At 34.1% G+C, this 22,572-nt stretch overlaps 1 protein-coding gene and 1 non-coding gene across 2 annotated transcripts in view; one reads left to right on the forward strand and one right to left on the reverse strand.

The window, feature by feature from the left end:
- The window catches only part of VPS13B (vacuolar protein sorting 13 homolog B), an 828,197-nt gene that overhangs the window by 345,351 nt on the left and 460,274 nt on the right, over positions 1-22,572 (forward strand). The window contains 2 exon segments of the mRNA XM_043601463.1: positions 5,420-5,529; positions 11,452-11,599. Of these exon segments, the coding sequence (XP_043457398.1) occupies positions 5,420-5,529; positions 11,452-11,599 (258 nt within the window).
- Positions 6,274-6,377, reverse strand: LOC122496176. The gene has a single exon (XR_006300713.1). It is a non-coding gene; the product is annotated as a U6 spliceosomal RNA (small nuclear RNA).

Consider the following 22,572-nt stretch of genomic DNA (forward strand, 5'->3'; position numbering starts at 1 on the left):
GCCACCCAGGCGCCCCATGATACATTCTTTTTAAAAAAATACATGTAATTTTAAATTTTCTTCCTTTATATTCTTATAAATATAACACTTTCTACCTGGAAAAGAATACATGTTATGTATATATAAATTTGAGGTAAAATCATATAATGAATACCATAGATTGTTTTGCTAAGAAGTTGTCAGTTTGTGTTTAAAAAAACTTTTTTAAATGTCTATGTATTTTTGAAGGAAAGAGAAAGAGAGAGAGAGAGAGAGAGAGAGAGAGAGAGAGAGAGCGAGCGAGCAAGCACGAGTTAGCCGGGGAGGGGCAAAGAGAGGGAGACAAATCTGAAGCAGGCTCCAGGCTCTTAGCTGTCAGCACAGAGCCCCACATGGGGTTCAAACTCACTAACTGTGAGATCATGACCTGAGCCAAAGTCAGATACTTAACTGTCTGAGCCTCCCAGGGGCACCAATTTGTTTGTGTTTTTATTCCCCAGGTGATCATTCTTGTTGTTTGGAATATTTTTAATCTTCTTTTCCCTTCAGTGTTGGCACCTTCTTTCCAATTTGCTTAATTAAATGTGTTTATTTTCATTTTTTTAAGTTTTTATTTAATTTCCAGCTAACATACAGTGTAATATTGGTTTAAGGTGTACACTTTAGTGTTTCAACACTTCCATACAACACCTGGTGCTCATAACAAGTGCACTCCTTATTCCTGATCACTTATATCACCCACCCCCCACCCACCTCTGGTGGTCATCAGTTCTGTATAGTTAAGAGTCTGTTTCTTGGCTTGTCTCTCTCTCTTTCTCTCTCTCTCTCTCTCTCTCTCTCTCTCTCTTCCTATGCTTGTTTGTTTTGCTTCTTAAATTTTTTATGTGAGTGAAATCATATGGTATTTGTCTTTCTCTGATGTGTTTCTCTTAGCATAATGCTCTCTAGCTGCACCTGTGTCATTGCAAATGGTAAGATTTCATTCCTTTTATGGCTGAGTAATATTACATTATATATGTATATACCACATCTTCTATATCCATTTATCAGTCCATGGACACTTGGGTTGTTTCTGTAATTTGGCTATTGTAGATAGCATCAGGGTGCATATATCCCTCCGAATTAGTATTTTTGTATTCTTAGGGTAAATACCTAGTGTAATTGCTGGATTGTAGGGTACTTCTATTCAAAAAAAAAATTTAATGTTTATTTAATTTTGAGCGAGAGAGAGAGAGAGAGAGAGAGAGAGTGAGCAGAAGAGGGGCAGAGAGAGAGAAGATGCAGAATCTGAATACACTCCAGGCTCCAAGCTGTCAGCACAGAGCCTGATGTGGGGCTGCATCTCACCAACTGCAAGATAATGACTTGAGCTGAAGTCAGACTCTTAACTGACTGAGCCACTCAGGCACCCTGTTGCTTGGTACTTCTATTTTTAACTTTTTAAGGAACTTCCATACTGTTTTCCAGAGTGCCTGCATCAGTTTACATTTCCACCAGTAGTGCAAGAGGATTCCTCTTTCTCCACATCCTTGCCAACACCTGTTATTTCTTGTGTTGTTGATTTTAGTCATTCTGACAAGCGTGAGGTGATATCTCATTGTAGTCTTAAATTACATTTTGTTTTAATTATACATTTTGGTTTTCTTGGGCTTCTTCTTGGGTTTTAGGCTTAACTATCTTTCATCAATTCTGTAAAATTCTCAGGCATCATCTTTTTAACAATATTGCCTCTTCCCCACTTTTTAGTATCTCCACATGGAATCTGATTAGACATATATTTCGTCTTCTTAAGTCCTCATATCTCTTCACCTCATTTTAATAATCTTTCATTTTTGTCTTTCAGATGCATTCTAATGATTTCAGGTACTTCTTCCACTTCACTGTTTTTCTCTTCAACTATATCTAATCGGCTGTTGAACCTGCCTAATGAGTTTTTTACATCAACAATTAAATATGTCACTTTCATAGTTTCCATTTTTTCTTTAAATATGTTCTTTCCTGATACTCTGTATGATACCATACTTTGGCATTTTAAACATTTTATACACAGGTGCTTTTTTTTCTTTATTCTAATATCGCCAGTGCTTGAAAGTCTAAATTAGTTGTTTGTTGATTTTTCTGACTCTGTCTCACAGAGTCAGTTGTGATTTTTTGTTAAGAAAACCATTCCCAGATCGTAATTTGTGGCAGTTATATGACAGTGAATTGGAGACTTTTCAGACAGAATACTTGATTCTGTTAATGGCTAATTAATCGCTAGAGGGACATTTCTCAGCAAGAAAATCTAAGGCTCATCTACCTCTTTTTTCTCTTGACCCCAGTTTGAGAATCCCATTTATATCCTCCCTCATGGCAACTGCTTTTTTTTTTTTTTTAATGTTCCGTTTTCAAGAGGTAACACATCTCAGATCTTTTCAATAATTGTTTTGGTGTTTCCATATATTTTAGTTTTATTTTGTTTATTTTATTTTTGTTTATTTATTTTACATTTATTCATTTTTGAGAGACAGAGAGCACAAGCAGGGGAGGGGCAGAGAGAGAGACACACACACACACATAGAGACATAGAGACATAGAGACATAGAGACATAGAATCCGAAGCAGGCTCCAGGCTCTGAGCTGTCAGCACAGAGCCTGACCAGGGGCTTGAATTCACAAACCGTGAGATCATGACCTGAGCCGAAGTCAGACGCCCAACTGACTGAGCCACCCAGGCGCCCATCCATATTTTTTAAATAACATAACTTTTCTTGCTCTTTCTTGTTTACTTAAGAGTATAATTTATTGATGCCTTATAGTTGAAAATTATATTTGGCCAACTTTCACTCTCTCCTCCTATCATACTCTCAATATTGTTATATCAAGTTTGATTAATTAATGCATCTGGGTTTTTTTAGAATTTACATACTTCTATCTATAAATATAATTCGTGGTACACTTTATTATATACTGACTTTATAACATTTGTTTTCCCTGTATTTAATACTGTGTTTTATTGTTACTACATTTTCCATGTACCTGTTACTACTTCACTGTTGTCATTTTGGGGATTCCTGTCACTTTTCTCCTGCGTTGGATCCTTTTGTCTCCTGGATCCCATATTTTTCTTTATTGTTGCAAGTGCTGTGTGTCTGTGTGTCGAACACATTTCTTTATTGTTAAGCATATATTATTTGTGGTGTCTTTAATATTTATATGATTTTAATTATAAAACAAATTACAGTGGCCTTATGTGATAGGAAATAGTCCATATAATTCAAATCTAACTAATTTCATTTCTTTATTTGGAATTTAGAAACGTCTTTTAACTTTTAAGATTGAATGATATATTCTTGAATTTAAATATTCTTGAATTCTTGAATTAAAAATTTAAAACTCTATTGAAATGTATACAGTTAATTTCTTTAAAAGGTTTTAATAAACAATTTTTATGCATTGTATTACAGGAAAAATACATATATTAAATTATATTTTCTATTTGACTTCATTTATGACTTACCTTTTGCAATCATTTTGTATTTAGTTTCACATCATCATTCCTTCCTGATGTGTATTTAAGCAAATTATTGCTCAGCAGCACATGCATTTGTACATGGAAGTGGATGGAATTGCTGTGGTCTCAGAATGCTGCTTTGGAATCTACACTGATTCTGGGTCCCTGGGAGAACACCTGGCAATTATTTTTGCTTGTTTGAAAATTCTGTGTAAAAGTTTTATTTAAAAAAATTTTTTTTAAAACATTTGCTTTTTTTTTTTTAACATTTATTTATTTTTGAGAGAGAGAGAAAGAGAGAGAGAGTGGGCATGAATGGGGGGGTGGGGCAGAGGAGAGGGAGGCACAGAATCTGAAGCAACTCCAGGCTCTGAGCTGGAGCCCGACATGGGGCTCAAACCCACAAACTGTGATGACATGACATGAGCCGAAGTCGGATGTTCAATTGACTGAGGCACTCAGACGCCCCTGTGTAAATGTTTAAAAAGGAAGGATATTTCTCTTGCGTGCTCTCCTCCATCATTCTATCTCTGTGTCTGTGTGGCTCACTTTTCATAGACCTTGGTAATAATAGTTACTGTGTGGTTTAGATAACGTGCAAAATTATAGAACAAGTTGCACCTAAGTTGAGAACTCATGTATCATGTACTATGACTCTTTACCCCTACCATGTGGCAATTACTTTTCTAGATACTGGAGTGTAGTTGAGAGCAAAAGTGACAAATACTCCTTACTTGATATTCCATATATTTCAGTGGAGCTAATAATATTTTACCAAAAACTGCATTTGCAAATACAAAAATGTATTTATGGATGCACATAATCTGCACATAAGAATGGGATGTTATACTTTAGTTAAATCCGTGTGTTTCTTTTTATCAGAGAGAGACTAAAATACTTGGGTATTTTAGTAAAATACTTGACTAGGATGGAATTGCAACTTGTTACACTTCAGCTTTGTGTTTTATGTCAGAATGTCAGCCTGTGTTTCATCTAGGCAGATCTCTCTCTTGCTTCTGAACGTTTAACTTTGTAACTTGCAGTGATTTATTGAGTGGTTATAATAATCCTTACTTTAACATCATGAATTAAATTTGTGATATAAACAAAAAGGGAGATAATATTCTGTTCTCATGACCAATATAGAAATTGCTCTTTGCTAAAAAATAAAGCTTCTTCTTATTAAAGACAGATTCACTTTTAATGAGATACAATTCATATTCCATAAAAATCACTATGTTAAAGTACATAATTTAGTGGTTTTTAGTATATTTGCAAAGTTTTGCAACAATCACCATTTTCTAATTCTGGAACATTTTCATCACTCCCCAAAGAACCACATATCTATTAGCAGTTCTTTTCCATTCTTTCCTCCTCCTAGGCACTGGCATACACAAATTACCTTTTTTCTCTATGGTTTTGCCTGTTTTAGCCATTTCATGTAAGTAAAATCCTACAGTATGTGGTTTTCTGTGACTGACTTCTTAGCACGTTTTCAAGGTAGTGTAGCATGAATCAGTACTTTATTCCTTGTTGTGCAAAAATAATTTTCCATTATATGGCTATACGACATTTTGTATATTCATTTAGCAATTCATGGACATTTGTGTCATTCCCACTTTTTGGCTATTATGATTACTGTTTTGGCTACAAATTTAGCTACAAATTTTTGAGTGAACATATGATTTTAGTTCTCTTTGTACATACGCAGGAATAAAATTGTTAGGTCATATTGTGACGGTATATTTGTTTCCTGAGGAAATGCCAAAGTGTTTTTGAATGTATTTGCACCATTTTATGTTCCAACCAGTGGTATATGACGTCTTGAATCCTCCACATCTTTGTGTGCACCTGTTAATTTTGTTAGCTATCCTACTTGGTGTGAAGTGATATAAAGCTTATTATTTTTATGAGGAATTAAAATAATTTTAAAATCTTGATTTTTAGGTGCTGTACTCCTTTGTAGTGTACAAGGACTAGCAGTTAATATTGACCCAGTCTTATATACCTGGCTCATTTATCAGCCTCAGAAACGAACCAGTAGACATATGCAGCAGGTGAGAAATTTTTGTAATTTATTCTCTTAATGAATAAATCGTTTTCTGTTTTCTCAGTCATTTGTTAAAGGTCTATATTGTCTGTATTGATTTTTTTTAATTCCTCTGTCTTCCACTCTTCCCCTCTCAAGCAGTTTTACTCCTTCACTTCTAGACTGGAAACTCCAGCTCAAAGTGGAGTTTATTGATTACTGAGGTGGATTTCTATGCAATTGCTTATAAAGCAGATACGTTAGAGAATAGTTCAGGTAGTCCTGCTTTAGTGGCCTGTTTTCTCTCATAGTGCCTAGATGTTTGTTCTGAGTGTCTGATACATAAGAATTGCGTATTAATAGCTTTAATTTTCATTATCACTGTATTTCTTCTACATCTTTAGGTTTATTCAACAAGCATTCATTGGGTGCCCAACCCTTGGATTGGGATGGTTGGTGCAAAAGAGTTGGGATATGCACTTGTTTAAAAGAGTATAAATTACAAAGTATAAAACAGCTAATTGTATTTTCTGAAATGCTTAAATATATTTTCTGTGTTATGATTCTTAAATGTAATTCTGACAGAGTTTATTCCCATTTTAAAGATGAAGAAATTGATGCTAATTGAGATTTATTTCCCTATTGTCATACATAGTAAATGGCAGAACTAAATATTTTTTCAGGCCAAATTTATGCTATATTGCATTTTCCCATTAGACTTAATTGTAATTTTGTAATATTCTAATTGGAATAGCTTTTTATCTTTTTTTTTTTAAATATGGAACACTTCATGAATTTGCCTGTTATCCTTGTGCAAGGACCATTCTACTCTCTGTATTGTTCCAGTTTTAGTATATGTGCTGCCGAAGTGAGCACTGTCCCTTTTTTTCAAACTTAAAACCAGTTGATAGAAAAATACACAATTTTATAATTACACAATACAACAACAACAAATTACCTGAATAGTACAATCCATGGCTCAAGGAGCATATTTTTTGTTTTTAGTGTTTATTTATTTTTGAGAGAGAGAGATAGAGAGAGAGAGAGAGCAGGAGAGGGGCAGAGAGAGAGGGGAAAAGAGAGAGAATCCCAAGCAGGGTCTGTGCTGTCAGCACAGAGCCGGATGTGGGGATCAAACCCACTAGCTGTGAGAGTAACCAGAGGTTGGGTGGGGGGCGATTAACTTGATAAAAAAGTGACCTTTAGTGGTTTTATCATAGAGCCAAGTATAAGAGACTGTTAAGAATTGGCACCCAGTTCATAAAAGATTTTTTTTTTGTAATGCGAAGTGTTTGAGACTTTATCCTGAAGGGTAAAGAGAAACTATAGGAAACTGATATAAATAAATTTGAGAAACATCTGGGTGGCTCAGTCAGTTAAGCGTCTGACTCTTGATTTCATCTTAGGTCATGATATCACAGTTCATGAAATTGAACTCCACATCGAGCTCTGTGCTGACAACACGGAGCCTGCTTGGGATTCTCTCTCCCCCTCTCTCTGCCCCTCCCCAGCTCATTCTCTCTCTGCCTTTCTCTCTCTGAAAAATAAAGAAACATTAGAAAAAAAGAGTTTTGAATTTTAGAAAGTTTCCTCTAACAGAATGTTGAATTAAACTAAAGAAGAAATACAGAGGTAATAAAAATTACTACACAATTCTTAGTATTAGACACTCAGAACAAACATCTAGGCACTATGAGGGAAAATAGGCAAGTAAAATAGAACTGTCTAAGCTAGCCTCTAATGTATCTGGTTTAACCAGCAATTGCATAGAAATTCACCTCAATAGTCAATGAAACTAATGTCAGGGAGAATGTGAGAAATATTTTAATTGTAAATTCTTTTTGCGATACAGTTGACATATTAGTTTTCAGGTGATGATTGTTGATGATAGTTACTGGTAATGATTTGATATTTGTATATACTGTGAAATTATCACCATAAGTTTGGCTAACATCCATCACAACACACAGTTGCAAATTTTTTTCCTTGTTATGAGAACTTTCAAGATTACTCTTTTAGCAACTTTTAAATACACAATATGGTACTATTAACTATAGTCACATTGTTGTACATTACATCTCATGACCTATTTCTTTCATAAGTGGAAGTTTGTACCTTTTGATCCCTGTCACTCATTCATCCCCACTGCCCCCATGAGTTTTTTGTTGTTGTTGTTTGTTTGTTTTAGATACCACATAATATAAGTGAAATCATATGGTATTTTTCTTTCTCTTAATTATTTCACTTAGCCTAATTGCCTTATTAGGTCCATCCATGTTGTCACAAATGACAAGACGTCCGTCTTTTTTATGACTGAATAACATCCCATTGTAAATTCTTCGTTGGTTACTTTATAAGTGATGGTAATTAGGTCCAGTTCACTAGAGCTATACCTGAAGGTCAGATAATGTTCTAGCAACTGAGGTAAATTAAAAATTCATTTGATTGATACCAAGCACCTTTATTTATTTTTAATTTTTTTTAATGTTTATTTTTGAGAGAGAGAGAGAGAGAGAGACAGAGAGAGACAGACAGAGCATGAGTGGGGAAGGGGCAGAGCTAGATGGAGACATAGAATATGAAGCAGGCTGTAGGCTCCAGAGCTGTCAGCACAGAGCCTGATGCAGGGCTCCAACTCACAAACTGTGAGATCGTGACCAGAACTGAAGTCGGATGCTAAACTGACTGAGCCACCCAGGCACTCCAGATACCAAGCACCTTAAGATTTTCATATAATTTTATTTTGATTATACTGTTTCATAACAGTTTGGAATAAAATATAAATATATATTTAAAAATATGTTTTTGAAAGTTCAAAAATACTAGTTTTATTTAAAAGAAAAACTAATAAATACCCATAATCCTATTCATTCAGAGTTATGAAGATTATTGGTATAAATATGTTCATAGCTAAATCTTTATGTTTTTCTTTAAGTATTCACTTAGAATATATTTTGGGGAAGTAATTTGTGTTTAAAGCCATGTATATCAGCATATTTTGAAACCTTTGTTATATTGTCACATAGCTTCCAGAATTACAGTTTACATTTTCGCTAGTACTTCATAGTATTAATACTTTACTACAATTCATCATATTCTTAGCTACTATTTTAGTCGTACATTTTTTTTTAACATAGGAAATTGAAAGAATAGTGTAATTGATCCCTATGACCCTATCAGCTAGGTTTAATAATTACCAACTCATGGCTACTCATCTTCACTTTTAAAACTCTGTTGGGTGAAAAAATGCCAATATTTAGTAGTGAGGAAAATAGAGAAAATGTATAAACTCACATAGTAATGTTATGAGTGAAAATTGATGAATTGGCAGTATCTAGTAAATTGAAAATAAACATAGCCTGTAACCCCCAAATTGCACTTTTGGATAAAACTGTGGTCTTAACAAAAGATCCTAAGGACCCTGAAGCGTTGTGTATAAGCCTGTTCTTGCAGTATTCGTTGCAGTAGTACAAGACTGGAGACAACCTGAATGACCGTCTCTAAGGAAGTGGATAAATAAAACACAACATATTCACACAATATGATAATTTATTAGTAGAAATTATACAATAGGTCTTAATATGGATGTCTCAAAATTGTATTTAATGCAAAAACCAAATTTCAAAGGAAATCTGCAATATGAAAGCATTAATGTATATTTCTCCAAAACTACCCAAATAAATAAATAAATAAATAAGTAAATGGTGTATACATATGAGTGGGTGTGAATAGGGATAGGTGTAAAACATTTCAAGGTTTATATGAGGATCATAATAGTGGTTGATTCTGGGAGGAATGGGTAGTTGGTTCATAATTGGAGGGTATTTTAGCTTTACCTGCAATATTTTGCTCGTCTCTAAAAAACAAGGAAATATAAAAATTTTAACAGACAGTAATTATTGGATATAATGGAATGTGTATGTTATCTTATTCTTTATAATTTCCTGGGTGTTTTTTTTTATATTTATTAAATTAATAGGGAGAATTTTACAGGAACAACAACAGAAGACTTTAAGTATTTTCGGATCATGGAATATTGATGCTGCAAGGGTAGGATAAATCTGGGGCTGGGATACAACTAATATTTGAGGAAATATCCAGTACCAAAAGGTAGAAGAATATTAGTAGAACAATGGGAGTTTGCTAAAAATAGTTTATTCTGATATTTTGAAATATTAAAATACTGGATACTCTGTATCCAGTATCTCTTCTTGCCTGACATATGGTGTGTACATTAGCAATCATTCAGGAAATATTTATGGAGGGTCTTTTGGATATCATTGTAGATATTTGGAATACAGTTGCATAGAGGACATATCAGAGTCTTGCTGTCTTGTTAGGAAGGGTTTTTCTTAGGGCTTTTAATGTCTCTTTGCCTATGTGAAAATGACCCAGTTTGAGTCACCCAAAAGAATGATTTTTTTGTTTGTTGTTGGATATTACCAATATTATGGCTTTCATGAATCTCATCTTTCAGCTATTTTAGCTTGAATTAAATATCACCCTATGCTTAACATAATTTTTCTCTAATATATTAATTTGAATCTGAACATGGGTGTAATTTTTTGGAATACTTAGTCATATTCCAGGTTTATAAATGATGGCCAAGATATTCAAGGGATTATGGAATCAGTAAATACTACCACCTAAAAGGAACCCCCATATTTTATAGTTGAGTAATTTTAAATGCATCAAAACTTAAGGGTATGTTGAACTTTTCTCATCTTGGTCTTAAGATACTATTTCCTAATTAGGTTTGTACACATATTATCAGTTTTACTAAATAATATGAAAGCAGCTACTGTACATTGTAATGTTTCCCACAATATATTTATCTTTCCATTTTCTCATTTTCACCTTTCTTGTCCTTTTACTTAGCTTAAGTAGCAACTTTTAAAATAATTTGCCTTTTCCCTATATTTCATAACTTGATTGATTGTAATATATAGATAATGTACTTGTGTTCTGGTTGGAATATTTACTCACATTCAAAGTAATATTAAATAAGTAATATAGGTTGGGTGAGACATAAAGTTGGATCTTTTAAAAGTATGGTTGTTGTGCTGTTGAGAGTAACACTGGACTGCACTGCAGCTTGACCAGCCCCTCCAGATTTACCGTCTGATGCAGCTGTATTACAGTTATCATCTGTTGTTTCCCAAGCTGCAATTTCCTTCTCAATTTGTGGCTAAAACCCAACATTGGATGATTGTTTTCCACCCAGTTCAACATTGATCTTTGATCCTGCAGCAAACTTAAAAAATACCTTTTTTTTCTTTTTTGCCAAAAATCTGACAAGATTGTATTGGGCGTCATCAGCAGTAACATCAGACTTTATTTCACTGAATAAAGATGAAACAGCTGCTTTATTGTCCAATTCAGCACTCATGCATTCAATATAGGATCATAATGTTTTCCAGCTTTCTCTAGCTACAGATACTTTTCTGTGTTTTCTAAATATGCTGTGGGTATCACTTTGTCAGATAAAACGTAGAAATTTTCAGCAATTCTTTATTAAGTTGAACTGTAACATATATATAATTAATCACTTTATAGATATCCTAAAAATATTTGATGAGGGTAACCTTTTTCCCCTACTAATTGTAATTCTCAAAGTTAATTATAGTTTTGATTTCCCTTTGACATATTATCTTTATGCTTTTTACCGAAATTTATTTTAACTTCCATTTATTTCCAAGCTATCTTATTTTTTCACATAGAATTGTAATTTTACATTGAAATTGTTAAGTGTCCCTGTGTGATTTTGTGTGTATAAGAGAGACAGATATGAAGAGAGAGGGAGGAACTGAGGGAGGGACACATTGATTGATTTAAAATAGCAAAGCTTCAACACCATTTATGAAGGACTTTCCTCAGTGTTACCATGTTTAACCTTCACTGCTTCAGAAATAGCAAATAATTTCAGTGTGGTTTTTTTGCCTCTCTCCAGCAGCCTGTGGTAGCTGTTCCTCTTGTTGTGCCAATTAGCAGAAGGAAAGAGGATGAGGTGTCAGTTGGAAGTGCACCCCTGGCAAAGCAACAGTCCTATCAGGCCTCTGAATATGCCAGCAGCCCTATAAAAACAAAAACAATAACAGGTATGTGTCACAAATTCTAAAAGGTCTGTGATTTTACCCTATCTCTGAGCTAATAAGATATCAAGTTATCTGGGCCACAGTTTCATGAATTCTGGACATGAGACTCCTAGAATGGAGACAAAAGACTATTATTTTACAGTATTAGCAGTAACTAGAGTATTACCTTTTTCTTGTGTTACTGTCCTAAGTCTAATTACCACGGGGTGGCACCAAGAAGTTCAGATGATACCTATATTCAATGGATTATGTTACAGAAGAGGAACCCTCAATTTAGGGAACCTGCATCTTTTATAATGGGTAGAAAGCATGTCTGCCATTTTCTCTAGAGGGAGACACTATTTGTATCTTGCAAGGGTGTAAGCAAACTTGCCCTTTGCTCAAAAGGACAGTATCTCTGCCTTTTGAGGCTGAATGCTATGCAAATATCCTTGAAAGGACATTTGGGAACAAAGGCACTCACTGCTTCCACTTTCAAGACATTCAAAAACACTAGAGACCAATAGAGAATTGTCTCCTGATAGTATGTTCTTTCTTAAAGTGAATTCTTGCAAAACACAATATATCTCAATTTTCTACCTCTCCCTTCTTTCATTTTCTCAGCTAGATCATCTATGCAAATACAGAACATAAATATTCTTCCATAAGACAATTGTAGATTTCCATTTGTGTAACAAAACACTTTATCATTGCATTTATAATTTATATTAAATTACATGACACAGACTATATATGAACTATGATCATAGATTGTTTATGTATCTTCCTTCTTGAATGCCCACCATTTTTACTTCTCTGGAAACCTTGGTGATAGTGCTGTCTTGAGAATGCTGTGTGGTAACCATTTTCTTTGCTTAGAATTAAGTTTCAAAAGTTTCTGTTCTATTTTTAATTAGAGTACACTGTTCCTGTTTGAGTTTTAATTTAAAAAATGTTTTATGAGGGGTCCCTGGGTGGCTCGGTTGATTATTTTTGATTTCAGCTGAGATCATGATCTCATGATTCGTGAGATCGAGCCCTGTGTTTGGCTCTTTGATGGTAGCATGGAGCCTATGGGATTCTTTCTTTCCCTCTCTCTCTGCCCGTCCTCCGCTTGTGTGTGTGTGCTTTCTTGAAAAAAGTTCTATGATCCTTTGTATCCACTTCTAAATGAAGTTACCACTGTTTCACTTATTATTTATATTGCATCATAAACTGTAATGAATTTGGTAAATGAATTCACAGCCTTTTACACGTCTTCTTTTTACTCTTACTATCTTAACCTTTAAATTGTATAGTTCAGTTAGTGTTAAGTATATTCACATCATTATGAAATGCACATTTTAATTTTTCAACTGGATTTTACAGTGGAGAAATGTGAGAATTAACTTATTATGCCTGAATTCTTGTTAAAATGAGTTTTTATTTTTGTAGTTTCAGCCTAAGTTAGTCTTGGTCTTAAGTTCATTCCCAACGCTTATGTAGTATTTTTCACACATGAAGGCCAACAAAGCTTGGTGATCCTGCACTGGGCTTGATTTCACGTTGTGATTATTCAACAGGAAGCAGACATCTTCCCCCTCCTGTCTCAATTAACCAGTATTAAATAGTTGGCTACAGGGAGAACATATGTTTGATGGTTGGAAATGTGTTGACAGCAGAACAATACTATTTCAGTGCTATAGGCACATAGGGCAGGCCAAGCCAGGATAAAAGTATGTCTCACATGAAGACAATACATTATCACAAAAATCTAAATAATATTCTAGAGAATCTATTTTGAAAACTAGGAACCCCCTAAAAGGTATGACATGTGTTTATCCTATGTTTTGGAAATGTTATGAAAATTAATTTGGAACTGTTGATGACAATGTCTGTAAGGGAAACGAAAAATTGAAAAAGCAGGATGCTCCATAAGTGATAGCTTTTAAAAAAATACTAGCTATTTTTATCTTACATGTTTATATATTACTTCTCCAGTTCAAAGTACTATAAGTGCACTGTTAAAATAATAGAAGGTCTTTTAATTTGACTTCTTGAATACCACCAAGATAATAATACATTAAGACATCTGTTAATTAATGACGTAAATTTTAGTAGATCATGCCACAATTTATAAGTATGGACCTTTAGCTTCTGACCATGATGGTATAACAGGGACTAGATTTATATTTCTGCTATAAATAAGAAACTTTTCTAAATACGTGGGAGAAAAAAAAGGTTTCTAGACATTAGAGAACATGCAGTACAGAACTGTGATTCATCGTAAAAGAGAAACAAAATAGTCAAGCCCTAGAATTGCCCTGGCTTTCTTGCTAACGGCATGCTCCAGACCATAGAGCAGGGTGCAATATATTAAGCTGAGCTCAGCTGTCTTGCTGAATCGAAGTTTAGGGAGGTAGAGTGACTGAAGCATTAGGAGGTGGAGATGACTGCAAATCATGGAATACAATTCTAGAGAGAGAGAAAGTAGTGTTCTCCTTGAATATTTGCTAAATAAATAGTAAGACATGCATGCATTGGATGAGACTCTACACAGTTGGGTGAAAGATGACCAAGGAACTGTGGTCTGAATGATTCCCAGAGCTCACACAGGGCTAGAAGGCATTCAGGTCCTACTGTCCATAAAATGCAATCCCACTGATTATTCAGGACATTCAATAGGGATTCCAGAAAAGCCATGCCTCCATAGTGTTCATAGTGGACATAAAGTATCAAAAATATGAAGGCTACCCTCGACTCACTTTAAACAGTTTAAAAAAGGCTCTGAAGCAACAAAAACAGTGAATAAGTGCTGGCAAAATGAAGCCCAACACTATTATGAGGAACATAAGAAGATCCAGACATGTAACAAGTTAAAATCACAGTGTAACATATTCAATCAAAAGCCAAAGGAGATGCAAAGAAGTAGGAAACTTTGACCAGAAAAAGAAGCCAATATAAATAAAGAGATGGCATAGATGATGGAATTAGTAGGTATATTAAAAAAAAAAAGAGGTTAGAGTGGGAGAGAGCCAAAGCATAAGAGACTGTTAAAAACTGAGAACAAACTGAGGGTTGATGGGGGGTGGGAGGGAGGAGAGGGTGGGTGATGGGTATTGAGGAGGGCACCTTTTGGGATGAGCACTGGGTGTTGTATGGAAACCAATTTGACAATAAATTTCATATATTAAAAAAAAACCAGAAAAAAAAATACTTGTACATTCAAACACGTATTGTAACTATGTTAAAGTATTTAAGGAGAGATGAGTACATTTTGTAGGGAAATGGAAGATATAATAAAGAATCAAGCCCAGCTCTAGAGTTGAAAAATATATGTGAATGGAGAAACTGGGTAGAATTAGCAATAGAGTATACATTACTGAAAAAGAAATCAACCTTGAAGACATAGCAATAGAAACTTGCCAAAATGAAGCCAAATGAAGAGCATAAAATGGAAAAAAAAAGTGTTCAGAACTTTAGTTGATGGGGGATGATAATTTGGATAGAGTAGGTCTCACTGAAAGTTTGACCACATACTTGAAGCAGGTAAAGGTAAAGGAGGGAGCCATGCATGTGTCTTTAGAAAAAATCATACAGGATTGTATATGTATCTTGGAATAAATTATCCAATCTAACCCCTTCACTTTATAATTATGGAGATTGATTAATAAAGAGGTCAGGCAGCTTATCCAAGGTTAAAAATGGTTTAGTGAGATTTTTTCCAGATTATGTATTTAATTCCCACCCCCCCCCCCCCCACCTCTCCTCTGGTAACTGTCAGTTTTCTATAGTTAAGAGTCTATTTCTTGGGGGGTTTTTTGCTCATTTATTTTGTTTTCTAGATTTCACATATGAGTGAAATCATATGGAATATGTCTTTCTTTGACTGATTTATTTTGCCTAGCATTATACTCTATACCTCCATCCATGTCACTGCAAATGGCAAGATTTCATTCTTTTTGATGGCTGAGTAATATTCCTGTGTGTGTGTGTGTGTGTGTGTGTGTGTGTGTGTGTGTGTATACACATATATACACATACCTCATCTTTATTCATCAGTGGATGGAATAGGTGATGGGGATTAAGGAGAGGACTTGCTGTGATAAGCACCTGGTGTTTCATGGAAGTACTGAATCACTGTATTACCATCTGAAACAAATATTACACTCTATGTTAACTGGAATTTAAATAAAAACTTAAAATAAATCTCAATATGAATATTTGTATTGCTTCTTGATTTATAAAGGAAGAATAATAGGTTAAACTATTTAATCCTTTTTGAAAACTCTTTCTAGGTTTGATCACTGTTTTACTCTGTGCTTCACATTCCAGTTGGGAAATTTTTTTCCAGTGCTGTGTGAGGTGCTTTGATGAAGCTATTTAGCAGATTATGGAAAATAACACTTGAAAAGTATGTAGCACCCTGGTGACTTTCAGTAGCTAGCATATTTTTTCAGTGTATTAATGAACCTGTAGGAAATTCACACACACTCTCTCTTTCTTTCTTTCTTTCTTTCTTTCTTTCTTTCTTTCTTTCTTTCTTTCTCTCTCTCTCTCTCTCTCTCTCTCTCTCACTCTCACTCTCACTCACTCACTCACTCACACACACACACACATAAAGTTCCAGATTATCGTAGTCATTCTGTGAATATTAGTTTCCTTCTTTCATTTCTTAGAGGCAAAAGAAGCCCTAAAAATCAAGTCTGTGCAAATTTAGTCATCTACTCTTTTACCTCTAATACGCAATATATAACTGGCTAACTTCAGGGCATTCTTTTTGTCAAGAGATTACTCTAAATTTTCAGCCCAGTCCCATAGGATGAAAATAGTGAAGAATTTTACATCAGAGCTACCAATAAGGATATGATGGGAAACACCTATACCTCTGTGATGAGCATGGAAGATTCTGCCACTCTTTAATTGGGTGTTAATTCAGTGTTAAGTTCCTGGATGACACTCAGAAGTGAAGTGCTACTGCTGACATATTTTTTCTTTCTTAATACATATTTTTAAGTATATCTCACAACCATTGATGTGTTTCAAAAAATAAAAAATTCATGATGTTTCAGATGTTTACATTTTTTGTCAGGAATATGGAAGTTTAATCTTATTTAGTTCTCAAAGAGAATTAAATATGAAAATCGTGAAATTTTAAAAACACTTTGTGTATATTACAAATCGAGAAAAACTGCAGAATTTTTTTGAGAATGTTTGACAGGGAACTTAGGTTATCAGGTAAAATATCCCTAATTACATTTTTTTCTGACCTCATTTCAAAATACAGTATGTTTATTTAATTGCTTTTTAAAGTTTATTTATTTATTTTGAGAGAGAGAGAACAGGGGAGGGGGAGAGAGAGAGAATCCCAAGCAGGCTCCATGGTGTCAGCACAGAGCCTGACACAGGGCTCGAGCCCACGAACTATGAGATCATGACCTGAGCTGAAACCAAGAGCTGGATGCTTAACTGACTGAACCACCCAGGTGCCCCTGAAAATATAGTATTTTTAAACTAAGCAAGGGTTAAACAATGTAGTTATAATAATTAAGGTTGAGTTACTTTTGGCTGAAAATATCAGAAAACTCTCGGTAACAGTAGTTTAAACAAGATTGAGTTTTGTCTGTCATGTGAAAGCTTAACGGTAGACATCGCAAGGTGTTAAGGCTCTCCAGGGTCAGGTACATTTTTATTCCATTATGGGTGGCCTCTGTTACCAGACTTGACTGTCCACAATGGATGCTTCAACAGTGTATCGTATCTGCATTTTAGTGAGCAGAAATGAGAAACAATAAGTTGCCTTACCTCTTTGAAAAGTATACAGATGTTCTACACTTCAATTTTGCTACTATACTCTTGGCCAGAAACTACTCGTGTGATCATGTCTAGAACTGTATAGGGTCTCAGGAGTGTAGTCTGTACTTTTAAAGGCCCATATGCATGACCAAAACACTGGGCTCTAACTAAAAAAAAAGAGAATAGATACTGCAGGTTATTTAGCAGCCTCTGCCACAGAACTTAAAATGGAATACCATAAGCTGGAGCTTTGGGAGAAAGTAGAAAATATTTTCCTTTAAATGAGAGTATCAGAAGACAGTGTCAGTGAAAGTGTTGTCATGTCTGAGATGTTGCTTAGATTTTTCACAGTGAGTGATAGAGGCTTATGAGTCATTGACATATGGATCATACACAATCAAAACCACAGAGTGTATCATCTCCCGGGGAAAGCATACACAGAAAAATGAGAAAAAAAGCCCCAAATTAAATTCTGAGCAACTATTTCTTTAAAGATTAAGGAGAATGAGCCAATGGAGAGATTGAGAAGCATTATTCTGAGTAGGCAGTAAAGGTGTATGCATATGCATGTATACCTGTGTACATATGACATATATATGACATAACTGAACAGCACTTCAAGATGAGGGTGGGCAACTGCCTGGTACGCAGTAGACTCATCAAGAACAAAGAGGCAGAAAAATTTCACTTGGCCTGAGGAGCTTCACTTATTTGGAAATGGATGGGATTTGAAACAGCCACAGTGTACCCCACTCTGTCAAGAAATTTGAGTATACAGACACTGGTTATGTCTTGGGTTGTGGTCTCCTGGTTCGTGGGTTTGGGCCCCACATCCAGCTCATCAGCAAAGTCACCTTTGCATCCTTGATCCCCCCTCTCTCTGCCCCTCCCCTGCTTGTGCTTACTCTTTCTTTGTCTCTCAAAAAATATATAAAAATTTTTTAAAAATTTTTAAAAAAATTAAAAAAAATTTTTTTAAATCATTTTGTCCACAGGCAATGTAACTTGTAGGATGGCTTTAAATGGTGGGATTTCCAAGTTTTGCTAGTAAAAATTGCTCCTGAAGGCACTGATGTATTTTGGATTCTAATTTTAAGAACTGTGCATTGTAAATAAATACAATATAGTTATTCATCTAAAAGTGTTTAAGTCATCCTTAATTTGATTAAACTTGAATGTTCAGTAGGTATGTTCCTAGTTATAGGGTGAAGTTAGTATTAATGTATGCAAAATAAATTTTTTGTGGACTTATGTATATTAGAAGTTGCTCACTTTAATCATGTAGTTTAGCATAAAATTCCATTCCTTTGTGATTAATTAGGTATTTAATTTCATTGGAAAATATTAAAGCATTGAAAAACATTGCATAATATACAATTGATTTTATTCTCTCAGGGATAAAATGTGGTTTAAAGTATATTTTCCCCTTTTGGAATAGAATAAGGTTTAGAATAAAATGAAGTATATCTAATGAAGTACATCAAAAAAAAAATTGGAAAAACCATCCAGAAAGTAATCAGAGAACTTAAGGAAAATATACATTTACTAAATTGCCTTATTCCATTTGTATTTTGAAGAACCATTATTTTTTATTTCTAAATCTAGAATTTATGAGGTAAAGCATTAACTGTCTGTAGAACTTGACATAAAATTGATTATTTGAATTATATGTTTATTTCTAAGCTTATCTTCCTAAAGAATTTCAACAGATGCCATATTATAATGTTATATCAGCCATAATAGTCTAGATGGTTGTAGCTATGGAGTATTTTTAACATTTTGTTTTTTTAATGTTTCATAACATATCTATGCATCATTTGATGATCTTCTTTTATAGACATATCTGGTAATTACACTACTCACTTGGTACTACAACATACCTGAATTCCTTGCATTGCTAGTTTTGATATGAGGACTCCTCAAGTAAATCATCAGTTCATAAAAAAATGTAATTTATATTTTTTTAGTGTGTCTCTTGGTGTGTGCGGCAGAATGTTTTATAGTTAGTGTTTGTTCATTAATTCCAAAAACGTGTTGAGTTTTTTAAGCATACTAGGTTTATTGATTTTTTAAAAAAATATATTACAATTTATGTAGCATGCACATAATTCTTTCCCTCTTGGAACTTTGATTCTTGAAAAGTATATGTAATTATTATTCATATTTGTACCTTCTTGGCTTATTTTTAATTTCTCTAGGTCTTGTATAGCAGACGACTTATTTAGGTATGATTTCTTTTAATATGTCCAATTTTACTCTCATTTTTTACTTTGAAAGTAGAATATAAACTGTTCTAAATTTTCTCAATGGAGATGACTTTAGGAGGTAAAGTATTTTAATGTTGAGAAATTATTTTTAATTTCTACATTCTATTGGAATTATTTTATTTAGACTACAAAGGAGAAAAAAACCCAGAAAAGCACTGTTTTTGGTTTCCATGAACACATCTGAAGCAGGCTCATATTTTGTTAAAAGCATTACTAAACAGTAAGTGATTAAATTAAAACAAGTACAGAGAACACAGCCTGGTTGCAAATAGTTCATCTTTACTAGCCTTCACTTTTTTTCTTAGTGCATCCCTATTTGGCAAAAATCTTTGGGCAAGCATCTGGAGTGTACCATTTATTGATATATACATTAAATATGTGTATCACTATACTAGTATACTATAAAACACAAAAGATAATTTCATTAACATTTAAATGTTTTTATTCTGATAGAGTTTTAATATATCAATAATATATCAATATATCAGTAATATTTCAGTGAGACTAATATTGTGCTTCACTTCTTAAAATAAAATTTAATACTGTGTTGTAAAAACTTAAGGCTTAGTTCTTAATTCAGCTTATTTTAATAGTTGATTTTAGTGGCTGACATCATTGAAAAGCCACCTCACTGAGATACATTATATCCTAGAGGGAAAAGACCATCATTAGTGCACTGAGGACACTTATTTTTTCAGTCCTACCCATTTTGTCAAAGGCCTTTGTTGAAATAAGGGTGGTAGATTTCCATCTTCCTTATATCAATAACACAGTCTTCCAACTTAATGGGGAAGTGTTGCCTTTTTCTTTTAAATAAATTAGTGGTATCTTTAATCCATAGGTTTAGATATGTCTGTTATATAGGAATCTTTTGAAAATGTATATACAAATTATGAGGATTAGTTAAAGGTAGAGAACAAAATTTAGAAATCTGATGAACTTTGTGTATGTAGGTAATATGCCACAATTAATTTAAAGTCAATGAAAGATTGAAGGGCCCGTGCCAATTTCTTCTTGTTATTGAATGTCTAATTTTCCTCCAGTATATTTAGCATTTTGTTATCTGTAGCTTCTGACATAGGGATGGACCTCAATGTAATCCTAATTTACTAAATATTAACAAACTATGTGTCTTTCTCATTTTTAGATAAAAGTAAATATGAACAGACATTCTCATATTTTTCCCCAGAGCTCAATGGATGGTCTTACAGTTTTGCACACTACATTATTGGAGCTCACTGCTATATTAGGATGTTGTTACATGTAAGTTTAGGGTTATCTGAAGGAAGTTCCTTATAAGGCTCAGGCGGGAGAGTGCCAAGGAGCCTAGTTAAACTGGGAAAAGTATTGACTAACGTAGTTGAAGAAATCTTCTGGAATTGGAGATAAAATCAATAGCATCTCCAAATATGCAAGTTCAGGCAGTGTCATAGAGACAATGACCAGTGGATATGATAATGGAAGGAGTGAGAGCCAATTAAGGAAGGTAGGCAGTAAGGTTGGATAGTTCTTGAAGAAGTAAGGTTGTGAAATGGGGAAGTAAGCTCCATGATATGCTTGGGCATTTTGGATGTAGGCTGTGTAATGATATTGTGAGGGCTGGGCAGGTACACCTATTAAGAATTGCCTGGTTTTCCTCTTAATAGATAGGTGACTCTTTTAATAGGGAAGAACACATTTTTAAATTAGGATTCTGGTTGTAAGAGACTGAAACTTTTTAAATTTATTTTAAATTTTAAAAAGCAGGAATATTTTGTTGATTCGCATAACCAAAATGGTAAGAAAAGCAAAGATCTTTCCTTTGGAGTGACTTCAAAACAGAGACTCCATACCATCAGGATTCTGCCTTTTTTGTTGGTTTAACTTTTTTTTTTTTTTTTTTTTTTTTTTTTTTTTTTTACTGGACATAGGTTTCTTGGCTTAGCAGTGTACATGGCTGTGGTTCCTGTGGACTCACATACTTAATTCTCTGTGATCAAAGAGAAAGATCTGGTCGAGTATCTGTTGAAAACCTACCTGAGGAGGATTTTGTTTGGCCTCTCTTACTTAGATCATGTGCATACATCTTAATCACTGTGGCCCAGGAGGTTAGGTACTATGATTGGCCCAGTCGCAGCCCAAGTTAGGTCATATATCCTTTTCTGTGTTTAGGAGCATGAGATGTTACACCAGAAGATGGAAGAGTAGCAGAAACATGGCTCCTGGGAATAATTTGTGAGGCAGGCAGGCATTCTAGTTTATGTCCACTAATTTTTCATTTTCCAATTAGTCACAACAGGTTTAAAACACAAAATGTTGATTATATAACACTTAGACTAAATCACATTCACAGATTTGTGTTTTGATAGGATGAGGTAAATGGTTTATGAAGGTATTGCACATATGAATTAGGAGCCCAGGAGAAAATCTAAACTTGAAAGCTACAGGATGCATAAGACAGATGGCTGCCTACAGCAGGTTTCATGTTTCTTTATCTAGAGTTTATTCATTTGGGGTAAAGGAATTAGGAAGTGTTTTTGATGTTCTACTTCAGACAGTTTATTAATTTTACAACTTTGTTTCATTATAAAGAACTTTTTCTAGTGATTCATTAATTTGAGCCATCATAAGATTTCAAAAGTATGTCAGTTAATTTTGAAGTTCTTTGAGAAAACGTTGTGATGTTAATAAGTACATTGAAAGGTTTTTGAATACAGAGTTCTTTGGAAATAAGTTATTTTAGTTTTTACATGAACTGGCAGGAATTCAGCTAAAATTCAACCAAATTGTTTTGTATGCAGTCTTCCTCCCCCCCCCTTTTTTAGCAGTCAGAACAAGATTATAGTTTCCAGATGAAATTCTGAATGTCACATGGTGATGACATATATTTTCCTGGTTGGCTCAGCATGAGATGCAATTTTGCATGCCATGTCACGCTGACTTGCAGAATCCAAAAGCCATTATTTCCCAAGGGGC

The sequence above is a fragment of the Prionailurus bengalensis genome, chromosome F2, assembly GCF_016509475.1.
Source record: "Prionailurus bengalensis isolate Pbe53 chromosome F2, Fcat_Pben_1.1_paternal_pri, whole genome shotgun sequence".
Classification (NCBI taxonomy): Eukaryota; Metazoa; Chordata; class Mammalia; order Carnivora; family Felidae; genus Prionailurus; species Prionailurus bengalensis.